Below are 14819 nucleotides of genomic sequence, written 5' to 3' on the forward strand. Positions count from 1 at the left end.
ATAGGTACTACATTTTTTTGATCCACTCATCTATTGTACGGTGTCTGGGCTGTTTTCACAACTTGGTTATTGTGAATAGTGCAGCAATGAACATGGATGTGCAAGTGTCTTTATGGTATTCTGGCCTGTGATGTCCTGGGTAGATGCCCAGTAGAGGACACTCACTTTTTAATCTCATATTTTCCTCAAATTCCCTCTAAACCCAGTTACATCTATCATCAGAAAATATATATTTAAGAGCTTAAAAATAATATTTAAGCTTACTTTTTATTTAAATATCACATGGATCCAGAGTCCGCCTTGGCCCTCCACACAAAATCCTAACACTGGATTAAAATCCACAACATGAACAGGGCACCAGTGGCTCATGCCTGAAATCCTAGCTGCTCAGGAGGCTGAGATCTGAGGATTGCAGTTCAAAGCCAGCCCAGCAGGAAAGTCCATAAGACTCCAACCTTCAATTAACCACCAAAAAGCCAGAAGGGGGGCGGTGGCTCACATGGTAGAGTGCTAGCTTGAGCACAAAAGCTTAGGGACAGAAATCAGGCCCTGAGTTCAAGCCCCAGGACCAGCACAAAAAAGAAAAGAAAAGAAAAAAGAAAAAAACATGGGTCCTGCCATACAATGGCTACTGTCCACTACTAGGCACTGTTCACTGCCTGGGGAAACAAGATGTTACTCAGCAGGTTCACACCGGTTGTACAAATCCCCCAAAGATTCCTGCCATGAGCAACACACATTCTCAGAAAAGTGTTCCTAGTACAATCAACGATCCACACAAAAATGCATGCATTCTAACATTTGCTACTTAAACAGTCACACAGCCCTGCCAACCAGACCCGGGCCTGGAGCGCTGCACCACTATCAGACCACCAACGAAGATGGAGGAGCAGCCTGGCCAGCAAGTCCCTCTAGTCACATGAAGTGATTTGGCCGATAGGCTCAAGAGCCCTGTGGTAAAATATGGGTTCTGAGGGCCCTGGGCTTCCCCCAGCTTCTTCATTTGCCTCCAAGAAGGCTCCAGTCTCTTTGGGCTTCTTGTCGTGGCAGACTGCTGCACAATCCGGGGGCTTCCTCCTACCCTTCTTCTTCAGCCTCCTCTTGTATGCCCGGTACGCTGGGTGACAAGATACACAAGTGTTAAGAGACACTTTAGCAAAGAGTACAATTTGAGAACACTGTATATTTGCCTATGCTGTAGGGGTTTGTTTGCCTTGCACTATGATGTATAATTACACAGGAAAAAAGAAAGGGATTCATTGTATCTGAAGGGTTCTTTCTGTCTGGAATTGAGTCTCAATTCATTGGCACTGACAGCTCATTCATTCATTCATTCAATCATTCAATTATTCAGTAAACCCCTGTGGGGCATTTATTGTCAGGGACTCACCTGGACACTGAACTGTAATTGGGAATAAATCAGACATGATACTTCACTAAAATGTGGATCTGACCCCAGGAGTTTTATTCTGAGAATATTTCTCTCACCTCATGCAAACATTAAACTCCAAGTATTCTTTGGATGTCTCTGTATCCGTAAACCAGTATATAATAATCAATATTCCGTACATAACTAGTTAATATCAATAATCACTGAGCTTTACTAAGAGTCTGTTTGATGACAATAAAAAAATATATAGCTGGGCACTATTACAGATGGCTCACACCTCTAATCCTAGCTACTCAGGAGGCTGAGATCTGAGGATCACATTTGGAAGCCAACTTGGGCAGGAAAGTCCATGAGATTCTGATCTCCAATAAGCCACCAGAAAACTGGAAGTGGTGCTGTGGCTCAAAGTGGTAGAGGGCCAGCCTTGAGCAAAAGAGCCTAGGGACAGAGCCCAGGCCCAGAGTTCAAACCCCATGACTAACAGCAACAACAAAAATTATAATGGTACAAAACTAAAATATATGTTGGTATGTGTACATCTATACACACATTTTTTCCCAATAATAGTGTTTGAACTCAAGACCTTGCCCCTACTTGGATTATTTGTTTGGCTGGCACTTTGCCACTTGACCTTCACTTGGAGCCCAGTTTTTGCTGGTTATTTGGAGCTGGAGTCAGTCAGACTTTTTTCCCAGGTTATATTCAACCCACAATGCTCCAGATCTCAACCTTGTGAACAGCTAGGATTATAGGCATGTACCACCAATGCCCAATCAGGCTTATTTCATGAAACAGTGTTTCTTTAACTTTTTGTGTAAGTTTATCTTGAAGAGGAGAGTCCTCCTATTGCTACCTCTTAAGTACAAATTCCAAGTGTGTACCACCATGCCTGGCTTGATTGTCATTTTTTGAGATCAGTAACTGCTCATGAAAACCTTGTCTTAACAATTCCTGGAATTAAGTTTGAACAGTGCATTAGTTCTTCTGAAGCATATTTTCTTGTAATTAGAAACTCTCAGATGTTTTCAAAATGTTTTTCTTGTGAAATTCCCACTATATTGAAATATCCTGTTTATGCATTTTATTGTCCCCCAAGGAGTCAGGCTAAAAATGTGTCACAGGGGCATCACATCCAAGTTTGGATTGAAGAAAGGATTGATAAATTGGGGTATTTAATTTTTCAGTCTGGAATTGACTCAATTCTATCTCATCTACCCAGAGAAAGTTCATTTACCTGCCACAATGAGAAATCCATCCAGCATCTGGAAGAGTCCATAAGCCAATGGGAAGTTAAACATCTGGACCAAGTTCTCCGAGGCAAAAGATAACTGGAGCATGGTGATGCACATCTGAATGTTCTGAGCTCCAGTTTCTAAGGAAATTGTCCTGCACCTGACAATGAGAAGGAGTTCAAGAATGACATACTCATCTTCACAGTGGCTCAGACCTATTGTATACATGAGAGCCCAAGATTGAGGGGCTACAGGCAGAAAAATTCATGCAACTCCATTTCAACCAATGGCTGTGCATGGTGACACGCACCTCACATCTCCAGCAGCACAGGGAAGTGCTAGTAGGAGAATTGCAGACCAAGCCAGCACTGGCATAAAGCAAGACATGACCTAGAAAATAATCAATGTAGAAGGAAAAAACTGGAGAAAGCGAAAGAAGGGGTGACATTGTTTAAAAGAAATGTACTCATTACCTGACTTACATAACTGTAACCTCCCAGACATCACCTTTATAATAACAATAAAAATATATACAAAAGAAAATAAGCAATGCTAAAAGAGACTGCAGTCATAGCTCAAGTAGCAGAGTACTAGCCTGGCAAGCATGAAGCCCTGAGTTCAATCCCACACAAAAAAGTTATATAGTAGCAATATGGAATAGACTTAATTTTCCTCTTAGATATGCTAAATACAAGCTTCAAGCTTAGGCAATTAAAAGGGTTTGTCCACTTAGCAGTTATTTGCTGAGTGCCTATAGTAGAGAATTTAAGCTTCTGAGAGGATCTGTGGAGTCAAAGCTTTATGAACCCTGTCCTGGGAACCTGGGTGCATCAACACCCAGGAAAGGATCAATAACAACACAAGACAAAGTATAATCTACCGCCAAGGAGATGCTGTTGAAATTTAGAGATGCAGAGATGCTGCTGAAATGCAGAAGTGGTCAGAGAAGGTTTCCCAAAGGAAAGAAATCATGAATGGCAAGAGTCATTTGGTGAGAGGGGAAATGGAAGTCCCAGGTATGCAAGGCATGGCTTACTCCGAAGGCACCATGTCTTCTGTTGGCCACACCACCTGGAGATTAGAGAGGAAGAAAGAAAGCTGCATGGGCTTTTCGATAATTACTGGTTTTCTGATCAGAGAAAATAAGTCACTTCAAATGAAAAGGGAGAAGGAACAGGGAAACCGTGTGTAGGACATTAGATTAAGCCAGCTTAATCCCCACCCCAACCCTCTGTGTACGTGCATGTGTGTGTGAGAGAGAGAGAGATGAGGAGAAGGAGGAGAGGGAGAAAGGGAGGAGGAGAGGAGGGAGAGACAGCACTGAGGATCAGCCTGGGCACTGCCCTTAGAGTCTTTGCTCAAGGCTGTCACTCTTGAACCACTATCCCACTTCTAGTTTTTTTTCTGGTTCATTAGAGATGAGAGCTTCACAGACTTTTCTGCCCAGGCCAGCTTCAAACCTTGATCCTCAGATCTCAGCATCCTAAATAGCTCAGATTACAGGAGTGAGCCACCAGTGCTGACCTTTTCGCTCCAGTCTCTATCAGGAGTCTGCAGGCTTTTACACAAGGAAGTGAAGAGATGCAAAGAGTTTCTGAAGAAAACTTTGTCTATTTACAAGCTTAGTTGTAATGTGAGGCTCACAAGGGTGTGTAATGTGGAGGTAGAAACACTGTCTATGGTACAGGATAAGTTCTGCAATTCAGATCTCTGTGTGTGTGTGTGTAGACATGCCAGTCCTAAGGCTTGAACTCATGGCCTGGGCTCGGTCTCTGAGCTTTTTTGCTCAAGGCTAGTGCTCTACCACTTGAGCCACTGCTCTACTTTTTTGGTAGTTATCTGAAGATTAGAGTCTCACAGGCTTTCCTGCCTGGACTGGCTTTGAACCTTCTTCCTCAGAGCTCAGCCTTCTGAGTAGCTAAGATTACAGGCCTGCGCTACCAGTGCCTAGCTTTGTGATTCATATCTTGTACTTCCCCTACTATTTGCCATACTTCCCTTAAACTCCTCACTGCTTTCATGCACTTGACAATAACTTGATACAATAACGCAACAAAGCTGGAAGTGGCACCTGGACCATTCACAAGAGAAGGCTCTACCTCAGTCCCTGACAGTTCAGGTCATCAGAGATAAGAAAGACTTGATTGCTGGCTACACTCTGCCATGGGGGTGCTTTCTCTTCCCATCCGGTTCTAAGGTTTTTTGTTGGGTTTATTTTGTTTTTTAATTACCTTTAACTAGATGTAACCGACATATAACAAAGCAGTTTATGAACACAGCACATCTTGATCAGCGTTATCCTCCCGGTTTGACCTACCCTTTCCCTTACTTTTCTTAGCTTTGTGGTCTGTATACTGAATCCTTGGCTATGTTCTTCCTCCCTTCCCTGCTTCATCTTCCTCTCTCCCTTTGCCTCCCCCTCATGTGTACCTATTTCCTGGTGGTTTTGTTGAGCTTTTTGACCTAGTCTTTCTAAAAGATTATACTCTCAAAATTGTTCATTTTTCTTGAAATCCAAGTTCAAATCCAAACTCCATCATTTTCTAGCTCTGGAGTTTGCTCAGCAGTTCGAAAGAAGGTAATGGTGGTGCTTATGAAATATGGACACTGGGTCTAATGGATGTCGTCTTGGCATCTGGGTGGCTAGATAGGGGCTTCCTGAAAATTCTTATAGGTGAAACCCCCTCCCATCCTCAGGTGATAGGAAGCAGGGGTAGAAACTTGGACAATGGGTTCGGGGACCTACCAGACCTGTACTATGAACTTGCAAGACTCTGAACTCAAGCTCCCCATGACCCTGAGAATGACCCTATTTAGGCCAGACCACCTAGTGTGCCATGCCTCCTGTCTCCTGCCTCTCCTCAGGTCACATGGCGACCCTCTTCAACTCTCCATTAGAGTTGATCTGGTTTGTTGAGATTGCTTTTCTGCTCTTTCTTTACTACCCTCTTTCTCAGGTTTCTAACAGTATTAAGTGTATTGGAGGCTGCATGTGTTTGGGGGACATGTGTCCACTCACAGTCACCGGCTTTCTAATAAAGACTCCCGATTCGACCTCTCAAAATGTCGCTTCTTGATACCTCATGGCGGAACTTCTGCACCACACGTACCTTCTCAGCGTTTAAAACAAGCTTGATTTGTGGAGCCTTGCACAGTGCACAGAACATTACTGACTTCCCCAGTGGAATGGAAGCAACATAAACTCACCCCCACATTTCCACCTTCCACCTCTGCAATCCAGCCACATCATTTCTTTTTAGTTGACAGACTTATCAAAAATTGTGAGAAATATACCTAGAAACTGAAAATACGTAAGGACTAAAATGACCCTGAATCTCACACATGCTATATTTCTCCTAGTATTTTTCCACACATACCATTGGTTTTGCTTTCTTCCACAAAGTAGGAATCAAACGTTCATTTTTTAAATTTTTTTAACTAAAATTTGTTTCTTGAATATTTTCCAGAATTGTTAAGCTTAATGTATCTTATCTACCACATGCATCAGGAATTAAATATCTCCCTATTGTTAGATATTTAAATTATTTCCATTTTTACATGTATGAATAACCCTACAATGAATGCATCAGCATTCACTTGCATATCTTGGAGCACTAACTTTAGAATAGATCTTGAAAAGTAAAATACTGCTAGGTATAGTGGCTCAGGCCTGTAATGCCAGCACTAGGTAACAGAATCACAAATTTGAGGCTAGCCTGGACTACCTTGCAAGGTCTGTCTCAAAACAAAAGTAAAATGACCGATTTAGCAACTGTGAGTATTTATCTTAAGCTGGCAATATAATACTAAATTACCTTCCAGAAAAAAAGTTTAATTAATTTGTATCTCCCATCATTGTACTACAGCACTCATTTTAGGACAAGCATGCCCTCCTGGAGTATCATCGTTTCCAGTATTCTATAGTATTATAAACAAAATGCCTTAATTCACAGTGAAAATGTTGATGAAGAACTCCCATCTTATGCCTCAATTTGTCTCTTTTCTCTTCTTGTGTTTTATAATTAGTATATGGCACAATGAATAAGGACTTACTCTCTTACAGCTCAGTTCATGCCTTACAATCATCTCTGGGTTCAGTGAAACAACCTCATAACCTCATTCCTCCTGCTTAATTCTTGGGTTTAAAAAAAAATTCCAAGAAATGGATTCATATTACCTTATGAAACTATAACCCCTCTGTACATCACCTTTATAATAAAACACAAAATATTAAAAATAAAAAGAATTTAGGACACACACACACACACACACACACACACACACACACACATACAAGAATCCAGATTTCAACAGAATTTCAACCCCAATCCTAATTTCACACATTACGCTTCCTATTAATGTAGCCTTTGTATTACTGTACATAAAAGATTGCTTTCATCTCTCCATCTTCTGCTGCTGAGGTGACAGCCCCAACCACTGTGTGACCAAAACCTTTCCTGTCTCCTGGCACAGCTGGAGAGCAAAGTCTTCCAGTGATCAGGTATGTCACTTACCTTTTCTGAAATGCTGTGGGGAGGTAGCTCAGAAAGAGCATGCTTGCCTAGCACACATAAGGCCCTGTGTTCAAGCCCCACAACCATCACCCCCACAAAGAAACACTTCTTGATAATGTGACTGTACCTTTGCCATGATTGGTGGGTAAGGAGTGCCAGTAGAAAGCCTGCCACATGGCCGACCAATGGAAAGATGAAACTGATGATCAGAAAAGTGGTGTCTGAATTCCAGAATCCCTTTGCCAGCACCACACCAGCAACTGTGACCACCAGAAGGAGGATCCCACCAACGACGGCCCCAATCTAAAACAAACCAACAAAAGTTGTAAGTTTGAGAACAAAGAGGGAACTTAGCATTGAATCTGAGTGCATCCCTCAACACACAGCAGATTATCCTGCTACTCATATGGATGCCTGAAACCAGATACTTCTGAATCTATGTATTCTATATGCTTGCTAAGCACATACATCTACAAGAAAGGAAATGAGCAACTAATAACACAAATATAACAAATAAATGGTCTTCATGAACAGTAGGTAATGGTTCAAGGATATTTATACATGGCACCTAGTAAAATAATATAAGGAATGAAATGTGCTGGGCAATCCAAGTAAATGAACACAGAACACTGTGGCAAGTGGAAGGTCCGCTGATCTGGGACAGCAAGAAGAGATGTAGAGGGCAGAGAATGTGGCTTAGTGGTAGAATACTTGCTTTATTGACAGAGTGCATTCATAAAGCCCTCAGTACCACATAAACAGAAAAAGCTGAAGTGGTGCTGTGACTCAAGTGGTAGAGTGCTAGCCTTGAGCTGAAGAGCTGAGGGACAGCACCCAGGCCCAGAGTTCAAGCCCCATGACAGACTAACTTAATTATCTGATTAACTAATTAAAAATGAGAAAACAGAGAAAAACTCCATGGCTTGTTATTATATTTTAATTGTGTATATGTGTGTGCACATACGTGCACGTACGTGCACCACTACTGTAGCTTGAACTCAGAGCCAAGGTTCTGTCCCTGAGCTTTTCTTTCAAAGATGGTGCTCTACCATTTGAGTCATAGCTCCACTTCTGACTTTGCCATGGTTAATTGGATGTAAGAGTCACACAGATGCCAGGCACCAGTAGCTTATACCTGTAGTCTTAGCTATTCAGGACTCTGAGAGCTGAGGAACACAGTTCAAAGCCAGCTGGGCAGGAAAGTTGGAGAAACTCATATCTCTAATTAATCACCAAAAAGCAGGAAGTGGAGTTATGGCTCAAGAGGTAGAGTGCTAGCCTCGAAAATAGAGCTCAGGCCATGAATTCAAGTCACAAGACTGGAAAAAAAAAAGTTTCACAGACTTTACAGCCCAACAGGCTAACTAGGAACCACTATTGTTAGATCTCAGCCTTGTGAGTAGCTAGGCTTACAGGTATGAGGCAGTCACCACGGACACTGAGATAGTGTGGGCAGAAGCACTCCCCCAGGGAACGTCTGCACAAAGAGCAGAACTGGTGGCACTCACAAAAGCCCTACAGATGGGAAAAGGGAAGAGACTAAACATTCACACGGACAGTCGGTATGCTTTTGCCACCGTGCATGTCCATGGAGCCATTTACCAAGAGAGGGGGCTGCTGACAGCTGAGGGAAAGACTATTAAAAACAAACAAGAAATTTTAAGCCTCATCCGGGCCATATGGGAACCAGCAAATATTGCCATTATGCACTGCCCTGGCCATCAAAAGGGAACTGATTCTATAACCAAAGGAAATAACTTGGCCGATCAGGCAGCTAAGGAGGCGGCCCTCCAGCCCAGAGCGGAAGTACTGACTCTAGTAGACCCAGGGCCAAGAGCTTTGCCTCCTGAGCCTCAGTACTCCCAAGAAGACTTGGAGTGGATAAAGAAAATTCCCATGAGCCGGGCGCTGGTGGCTCACGCCTGTAATCCTAGCTACTCAGGAGGCTGAGATCTGAGGATCGCGGTTCAAAGCCAGCCCGGGCAGGAAAGACCGTGAGACTCCTATCTCCAATAAACCACCAGAAAACCAGAAGTGGCGCTGTAGCTCAAGTGGTAGAGCGCTCGCCTTGAGCTGAAGAGCTGAGGGACAGCGCCCAGGCCCAGAGTTCAAGCCCCACGACTGACAAAAAAAAAAAAAAAAAAAATTCCCATGGCCTATAAACCCCCGAACAGAGAAGGAAACAAAGACTGGTGGAAAACTGGTGAAGGGAAACTTATCTTACCACAAAGATTAGGCAAGGGGATTCTTAAGAGAATCCATCTGGTCTCTCACATGGGAACCCGAAGAATGCAGGACTTGCTCCGACACTCAGAAGTAAAAATTAAGCAAGGAAATTAACTCACTGAGGACATTGTTAAAAATTGTAAAGCCTGTCAGCTCACCAATGCCCCCAATCAACCGGTTACAAAAGGAGCTCGCCTCCGTGGAGATAGGCCAGGTGTGTATTGGGAAGTAGACTTCACAGAAATTAAAACTGGAAAATTTGGATATAAATATTTGCTAGTTTTTGTAGACACCTTTTCAGGATGGGTTGAAGCCTACCCAACAAAGCATGAGACCTCGAACATCGTGGCTAAGAAGATCCTGGAAGAAATCCTACTCAGTATGGCTTCCCATCCACCATTGGGTCGGACAATGGATGGGCCTTCATCTCAAAAGTAAGTCAGGGAATAGCCGCGGCACTGGGGATGGATTGGAAATTGCACTGTGCTTATAGACCCCAGAGTTCAGGGCAGGTAGAAAGAATGAATCGGACTCTAAAAGAGACCTTAACTAAATTGGCCTTGGAGACTGGCGCAGACTGGGTATCACTCCTTCCTTTTGCCCTGTTTAGGGTAAGAAATTCACCCTATCAGCTTGGCTTTACTCCTTTTGAAATAATGGATGGACACCCTCCACCCATTATCCCTAGCCTTCAGACTGAATTGCTTGCTGATTTGGATGATACTGAATTTCTGTGTAAGCTTGACTATTTACAGCTGGTGCATAAGAGTATGTAGCCCCAGCTTAGAGCATTATATGATTCTGCTTCTATTCCTACCCCCCATTTGTTTAAACCAGGGGACTGGGTGTTTGTTCGAAGACACAACTTGAAATCTCTGGAACCACGGTGGAAGGGACCTTACATGGTGCTACTGGCTACACCCACTGCCCTTAAGGTGGACGGCATTGCTGCTTGGATCCACTGCTCCCACGCCAGACCGGCTGACCCCTTTGCCCTGGACGACTGTGGGGAAACATGGGAAGTCTCCAAGCATCCTACCCAACCACTCTGCATATGCCTCAAGAAAAGAAAAATGGACTCATTGTTATTGGTATTGTTGTTTATGGCTAAGGTCAGAGAGGGACTAGTCAAGATCCAGAGCTGTTGGAGTTTAGTTTGGGGCCCGAGCCACAAGATTGTGTCTCAGGACCATAAGTCAAGGCGGGGAATGAAGGGTTAAAGTTATGAGGCAGTGACCACTTGTTGCTTGGTTAAACTAAACCTAAGATCAGCAAATTCTGTCTAGCAGAGCAACACATGGTGGTAATCCAAACACCTGGTTCGTTGTGTGCCTTTATAAGCCCTGCAAATGTTTAGCTCGGGGCTCTCCTCCTAGGCTCCGCTATGTTGGAGTATAGGACAAGGCTCGAGCTGCAGCCCGTTTAAATAAAACCTTAAAAGGGCTGTAGAGTCTGACTCTCAGTGGTCTTGTTGGTGGAGGTCCTGCGACCTGGGCACGACAGAAGAAGCCCAGATCAGGTTAGCTCACTCACTCCAACAGTCACCTCCTCCTGTCTTTCAGGTCTCTGTGTCTGGGGATGTACTAACACACTCACCTTAAGGATGATCTTTGATTGTTTTGGCCACCTGTAATTCACATAAACACCAAAAGCCACAGGAATGGCCAGGCACACAAGGGTAATTCCTAAAGAGAAAAAAAAAAAAAATCCATGAGATAGTGCGTCCTCTTACCTCTTACCTCTTGCCAGCCTGAACAGGAAAGTTCCTGAGACTCTTATCTCCAATTAACCACAAGAAAACTGGAAGTGGTGCTGTGGTTCAAGTGGTAAAGTGCTAGCCTTGAGCTGAAGAGCTCAGGGACAGCACCCAGGCCCAGAGTTCAAGCCCCACAACTGACCAAAAAAAGAGTCAATCACATGACAGCTTAGAGACAACAGGACATGTACAGGTTAGAAAAGAGTAAGTCCCTCCCTTTTAAATCTGTGGAACTCTGGGGCTGGGAAGGTGGCTCAGTGGTAGAGCACTTGCCTTGCATGCATGAGGCTCTGGGTTCGATTCCTAAGCACCACATAAGCAGAAAAAAAAAGCCTGAAGTGGTGCTGTGGCTCAAGTGGTAGAGCGCTAGCCTTGAGCTGAAGAGCTGAAGGACAGCGCCCAGGCCCAGAGTTCAGGCCCACGACCAGACCCCCCCAAAACCTGTGGAACTCTTTGGTCATACTCTAGAACCATAACTGTTATTTCCATCTGAGGCTACTTGCTTCACAAAATAAATAATGACTCTTCCAGACGTGAAAGCAGCATTTGCTACAATACCAAAGCAATTGGTCATACTGCCCAAGTGTCACCAGCTCACCTAAAGAAGGGTAGACAGAAAAGCCTTTGTAATTAGCACAAGTGAACAAAGGCATGAAGGCAGGCTTAGGAAAGCAGAGGGATCTGTTTGCTATCAGTAAAATCCAAATCTTGACATTTTCCACTGCTTGGATCTGGAAAAGTGACTACAATCCTGACTGTGAAGAGATATGAGTTGCTTGTGACATTTGTACTTTTTATTGTTTATGATTCCATTCAGGACACATTACCTACCAGTCACCAGTAGCTTGAGCCTATAATCCTAGTTACTCAGGAATCTGAGATCTGAGGATCACTGTTCAAAGCCAGCCTAGGCAAGAAAGTCTATGAGACTTTTATCTCTAATTAACCACCTGAAAACCAGAAGTTGTGCTGTGGCTCAACATGGTAGAGCACTAACCTTGAGCAAAAAGAGCTCATGGACTGTGTCGAGGCCAAGTTCAAGCCCCATGACAGACCAAAAAAAAAGAACATATTGCCACAATGTAATATATGAAATCACTTTACAGAAAAAGTTACATATGAAACTGTGATTTCTTTTTTGTTGTTTTGGGGGGTTAAATTGGGTTATTGTTTGTTTTATTTTGGTCCTGTGCCTTGAACTCAAAACCTGGACACTGTCCCTGAGCATTTGTTCTCAAGGCCTATGCTCTACCACTTGAGGCACAACTCCACCTCCAGCATTTTGTGATTAATTGGAGATAAGAGTCTTATGGATTTAGCCTTCCTGGGCTGACTTCAAATCACAACCCTTGGATCTCAGCCTCCTGAGTAGCTAGGATTAAAGGTGTAAACTACCAGAGCTCATCAAAACCATGATTTCTAAATAAAAGCTTTACTCAAATTTTACAAATACAGCAGGTTCCACCTGTTATGGGAAGATGGCTGCATTCAGGCTTTGCAACTGTGAGTGAGGTGACACTGCAGAGGTTTTGTACATGTTAAGAGGTTTTGTCCTATCATGTATCACTTTGGTCATATTGAGAATCATAGCACTTACTTCTCCAGCAACTCTGACCAAACTAGCACAGGCAAACCATGGTACTACATTCCTCTTCCAAATGAAATTTCCAAGTATAGCACATCCACAGTGGTCTTTAAAATAAGATCAGAGTTTTGTGAGAAATATCTTGCAAGAGAAAAGCTAATGAGAAAAATTGGTTTGACTGACAAGAGGGGGAGTTTTACTGATTAGTAGGTACCACTTATGTTTAATCTGTAAGAAAAAAAATCTAGGTTCGAGAGGAAGTTAAGAGGTGAAGTCATGAAAATGAAGGTATAATCAGAGCCACTAAATCCAATTCAACTTTGGATCATAAAATACTCTTTCTGAATTTCTGTTCCAAACATGGTTGCTCTCTCTTGTACATGCACTTCTGCCATTACTATCCAAAATAACCAGAACTTGTGCCACGCTGTTTGGACTTTTTGTGGGGAAGAGGGTCAGTTCTGGGGCTTGAACTTTGGGCCTAGGCACTGTCCTGAACTTCCTTTTGCTCAAGGTGAGCACTCTACCACTTGAGCTACAATACCACTTATGGCTTTTTTGAGTAATCTATTGGAGATAAGAGTCTCACAAAATTTCTTGCCAGGGCTGGGAATGTGGCTCAGTGGTAGAGTGCTTGCCTTGCATGCATGAGGCCCTGGGTTCGATTCCTCAGCACCACATAAGCAAAAAGAAAAAAAGCCGGAAATGGCGCTGTGGCTCAAGTGGTAGAGCGCTAGCCTTGAGCTGAAGAGCTGAGGGACAGTGCCCAGGCCCAGAGTTCAGGCCCCACGACCGGACCAAAAAAAACCCCAACAACAACAACAAAATTTGCCAGGGCTGGCTTCGAACCATGATTCTCAGATCTCAGCCTCCTGAGTAGCTAGGATTACAAGCATGAGCCACCTAGCTCTGCTTGGACTTTTAATTGCCAAAAGTGGGGATTAAATTAACAAATCTTCTTCTTAACTAGCCCACTTCTGGTATTTTATTTAACAAAGAAATTGACTAATTCCTAGAGATCAACTTTTGGGTTCTGCAGTCCAATTCCTGAGTTAGAATACCAGTCCTGCACTTACCGGCTATACAATCTTCACAAAGCTGCTGAAATCTAGGAAATTGAATGAATAATAAAAGTCCATAGACAATATTCTAGGCATTCACACATAGTCATACTAAAGAAGACTACCCTTAGGGGAGGAAGCCAAAGGTGTGCAACTCCTCTGCACATAAAATACTAGTTATCAAAATGAAAATGTGGAAATGTGGGTGTTTTGGTGGTGGCGGTGGTGGTGGTGGTGATAGTGATGGTTGTGGTGTTTGTTTTTGCTTTTGTCTGTTTTTTTCTTTTTAGGGGGTGTCGAAGAGAAGGCATAGGAAGGGAGGGAGGATGGGTGAACAAATGAAATCATGCTTTTCAGTATCTGCAATGTGTAACTTGTGGGCAAGAACAGGAGGAAGAAACTAGAGGAAAGAGAAGCGACAGAATGACATTGTCCAAAAAAGAAATGTACTCATCACCTGACTTATGAGATAGCAACCACTCTATACAATACCTTAATAATAAAAATAAAATTATGGGGGCTGGGAAGGTGACTCAGCAGTAGAGCGCTTGCTTTGCATGCATGAGGCCCTGGGGTCGATTCTTCAGCACCACATAAGCAAAAAGAAAAAAAAAAGCGGAAGTAGTGCTGTAGCTCAAGTGGTAGAGCGCTAGCCTTGAGCTGAAGAATTCAGGCCCCATGACGGACCCAAAAAATAAAAAAATAAAAAAATAAAAAATAAAATTATGATGTTTTTAAAAATGCATAAGATTATAAAAGTTTAACGAGTTTATTTTAGGGAATTCCAAAAATATCCTACATGAAGCCGGGTGCCAGTAGCTCACACCTGTAATCCTAGCTACTCAGGAGGCTGAGATCTAAGGATTGTGGTTCAAAGCCATCCCGGGCAGGAAAGTCCATGAGACTCTTATCTCCAATAAAACACCAGAAAACCAGAATTGGCACTGTAGCTCAAGTGGTAGAGCGCTCCCCTTGAGCTGAAGAGCTGAAGGACAGAACCCAGGCCCAGAGTTCAAGCCTCACAACAGACAAAACAAATACAAAAACAAAAACAA

At 43.2% G+C, this 14819-nt stretch overlaps 1 protein-coding gene across 1 annotated transcript in view; it reads right to left on the reverse strand.

The window, feature by feature from the left end:
- Positions 1-551: 551 nt before the first annotated feature.
- Slc10a6 (solute carrier family 10 member 6) overlaps positions 552-14819 on the reverse strand; it is a 28788-nt gene continuing 14520 nt past the window's right edge. Inside the window, exons 3-6 of the mRNA XM_042668441.1 lie at positions 10959-11047; positions 7264-7439; positions 2625-2782; positions 552-1117 (exon numbers count right to left, since the gene is read on the reverse strand). Coding sequence (XP_042524375.1) covers positions 912-1117; positions 2625-2782; positions 7264-7439; positions 10959-11047 — 629 coding nt within the window. The 3' untranslated portion in view covers positions 552-911. The remainder of the gene's footprint in view (positions 1118-2624; positions 2783-7263; positions 7440-10958; positions 11048-14819) is intronic.

The sequence above is a fragment of the Dipodomys spectabilis genome, unplaced genomic scaffold, assembly GCF_019054845.1.
Source record: "Dipodomys spectabilis isolate Male_0828 unplaced genomic scaffold, ASM1905484v1 ptg000436l, whole genome shotgun sequence".
NCBI lineage: Eukaryota > Metazoa > Chordata > Mammalia > Rodentia > Heteromyidae > Dipodomys > Dipodomys spectabilis.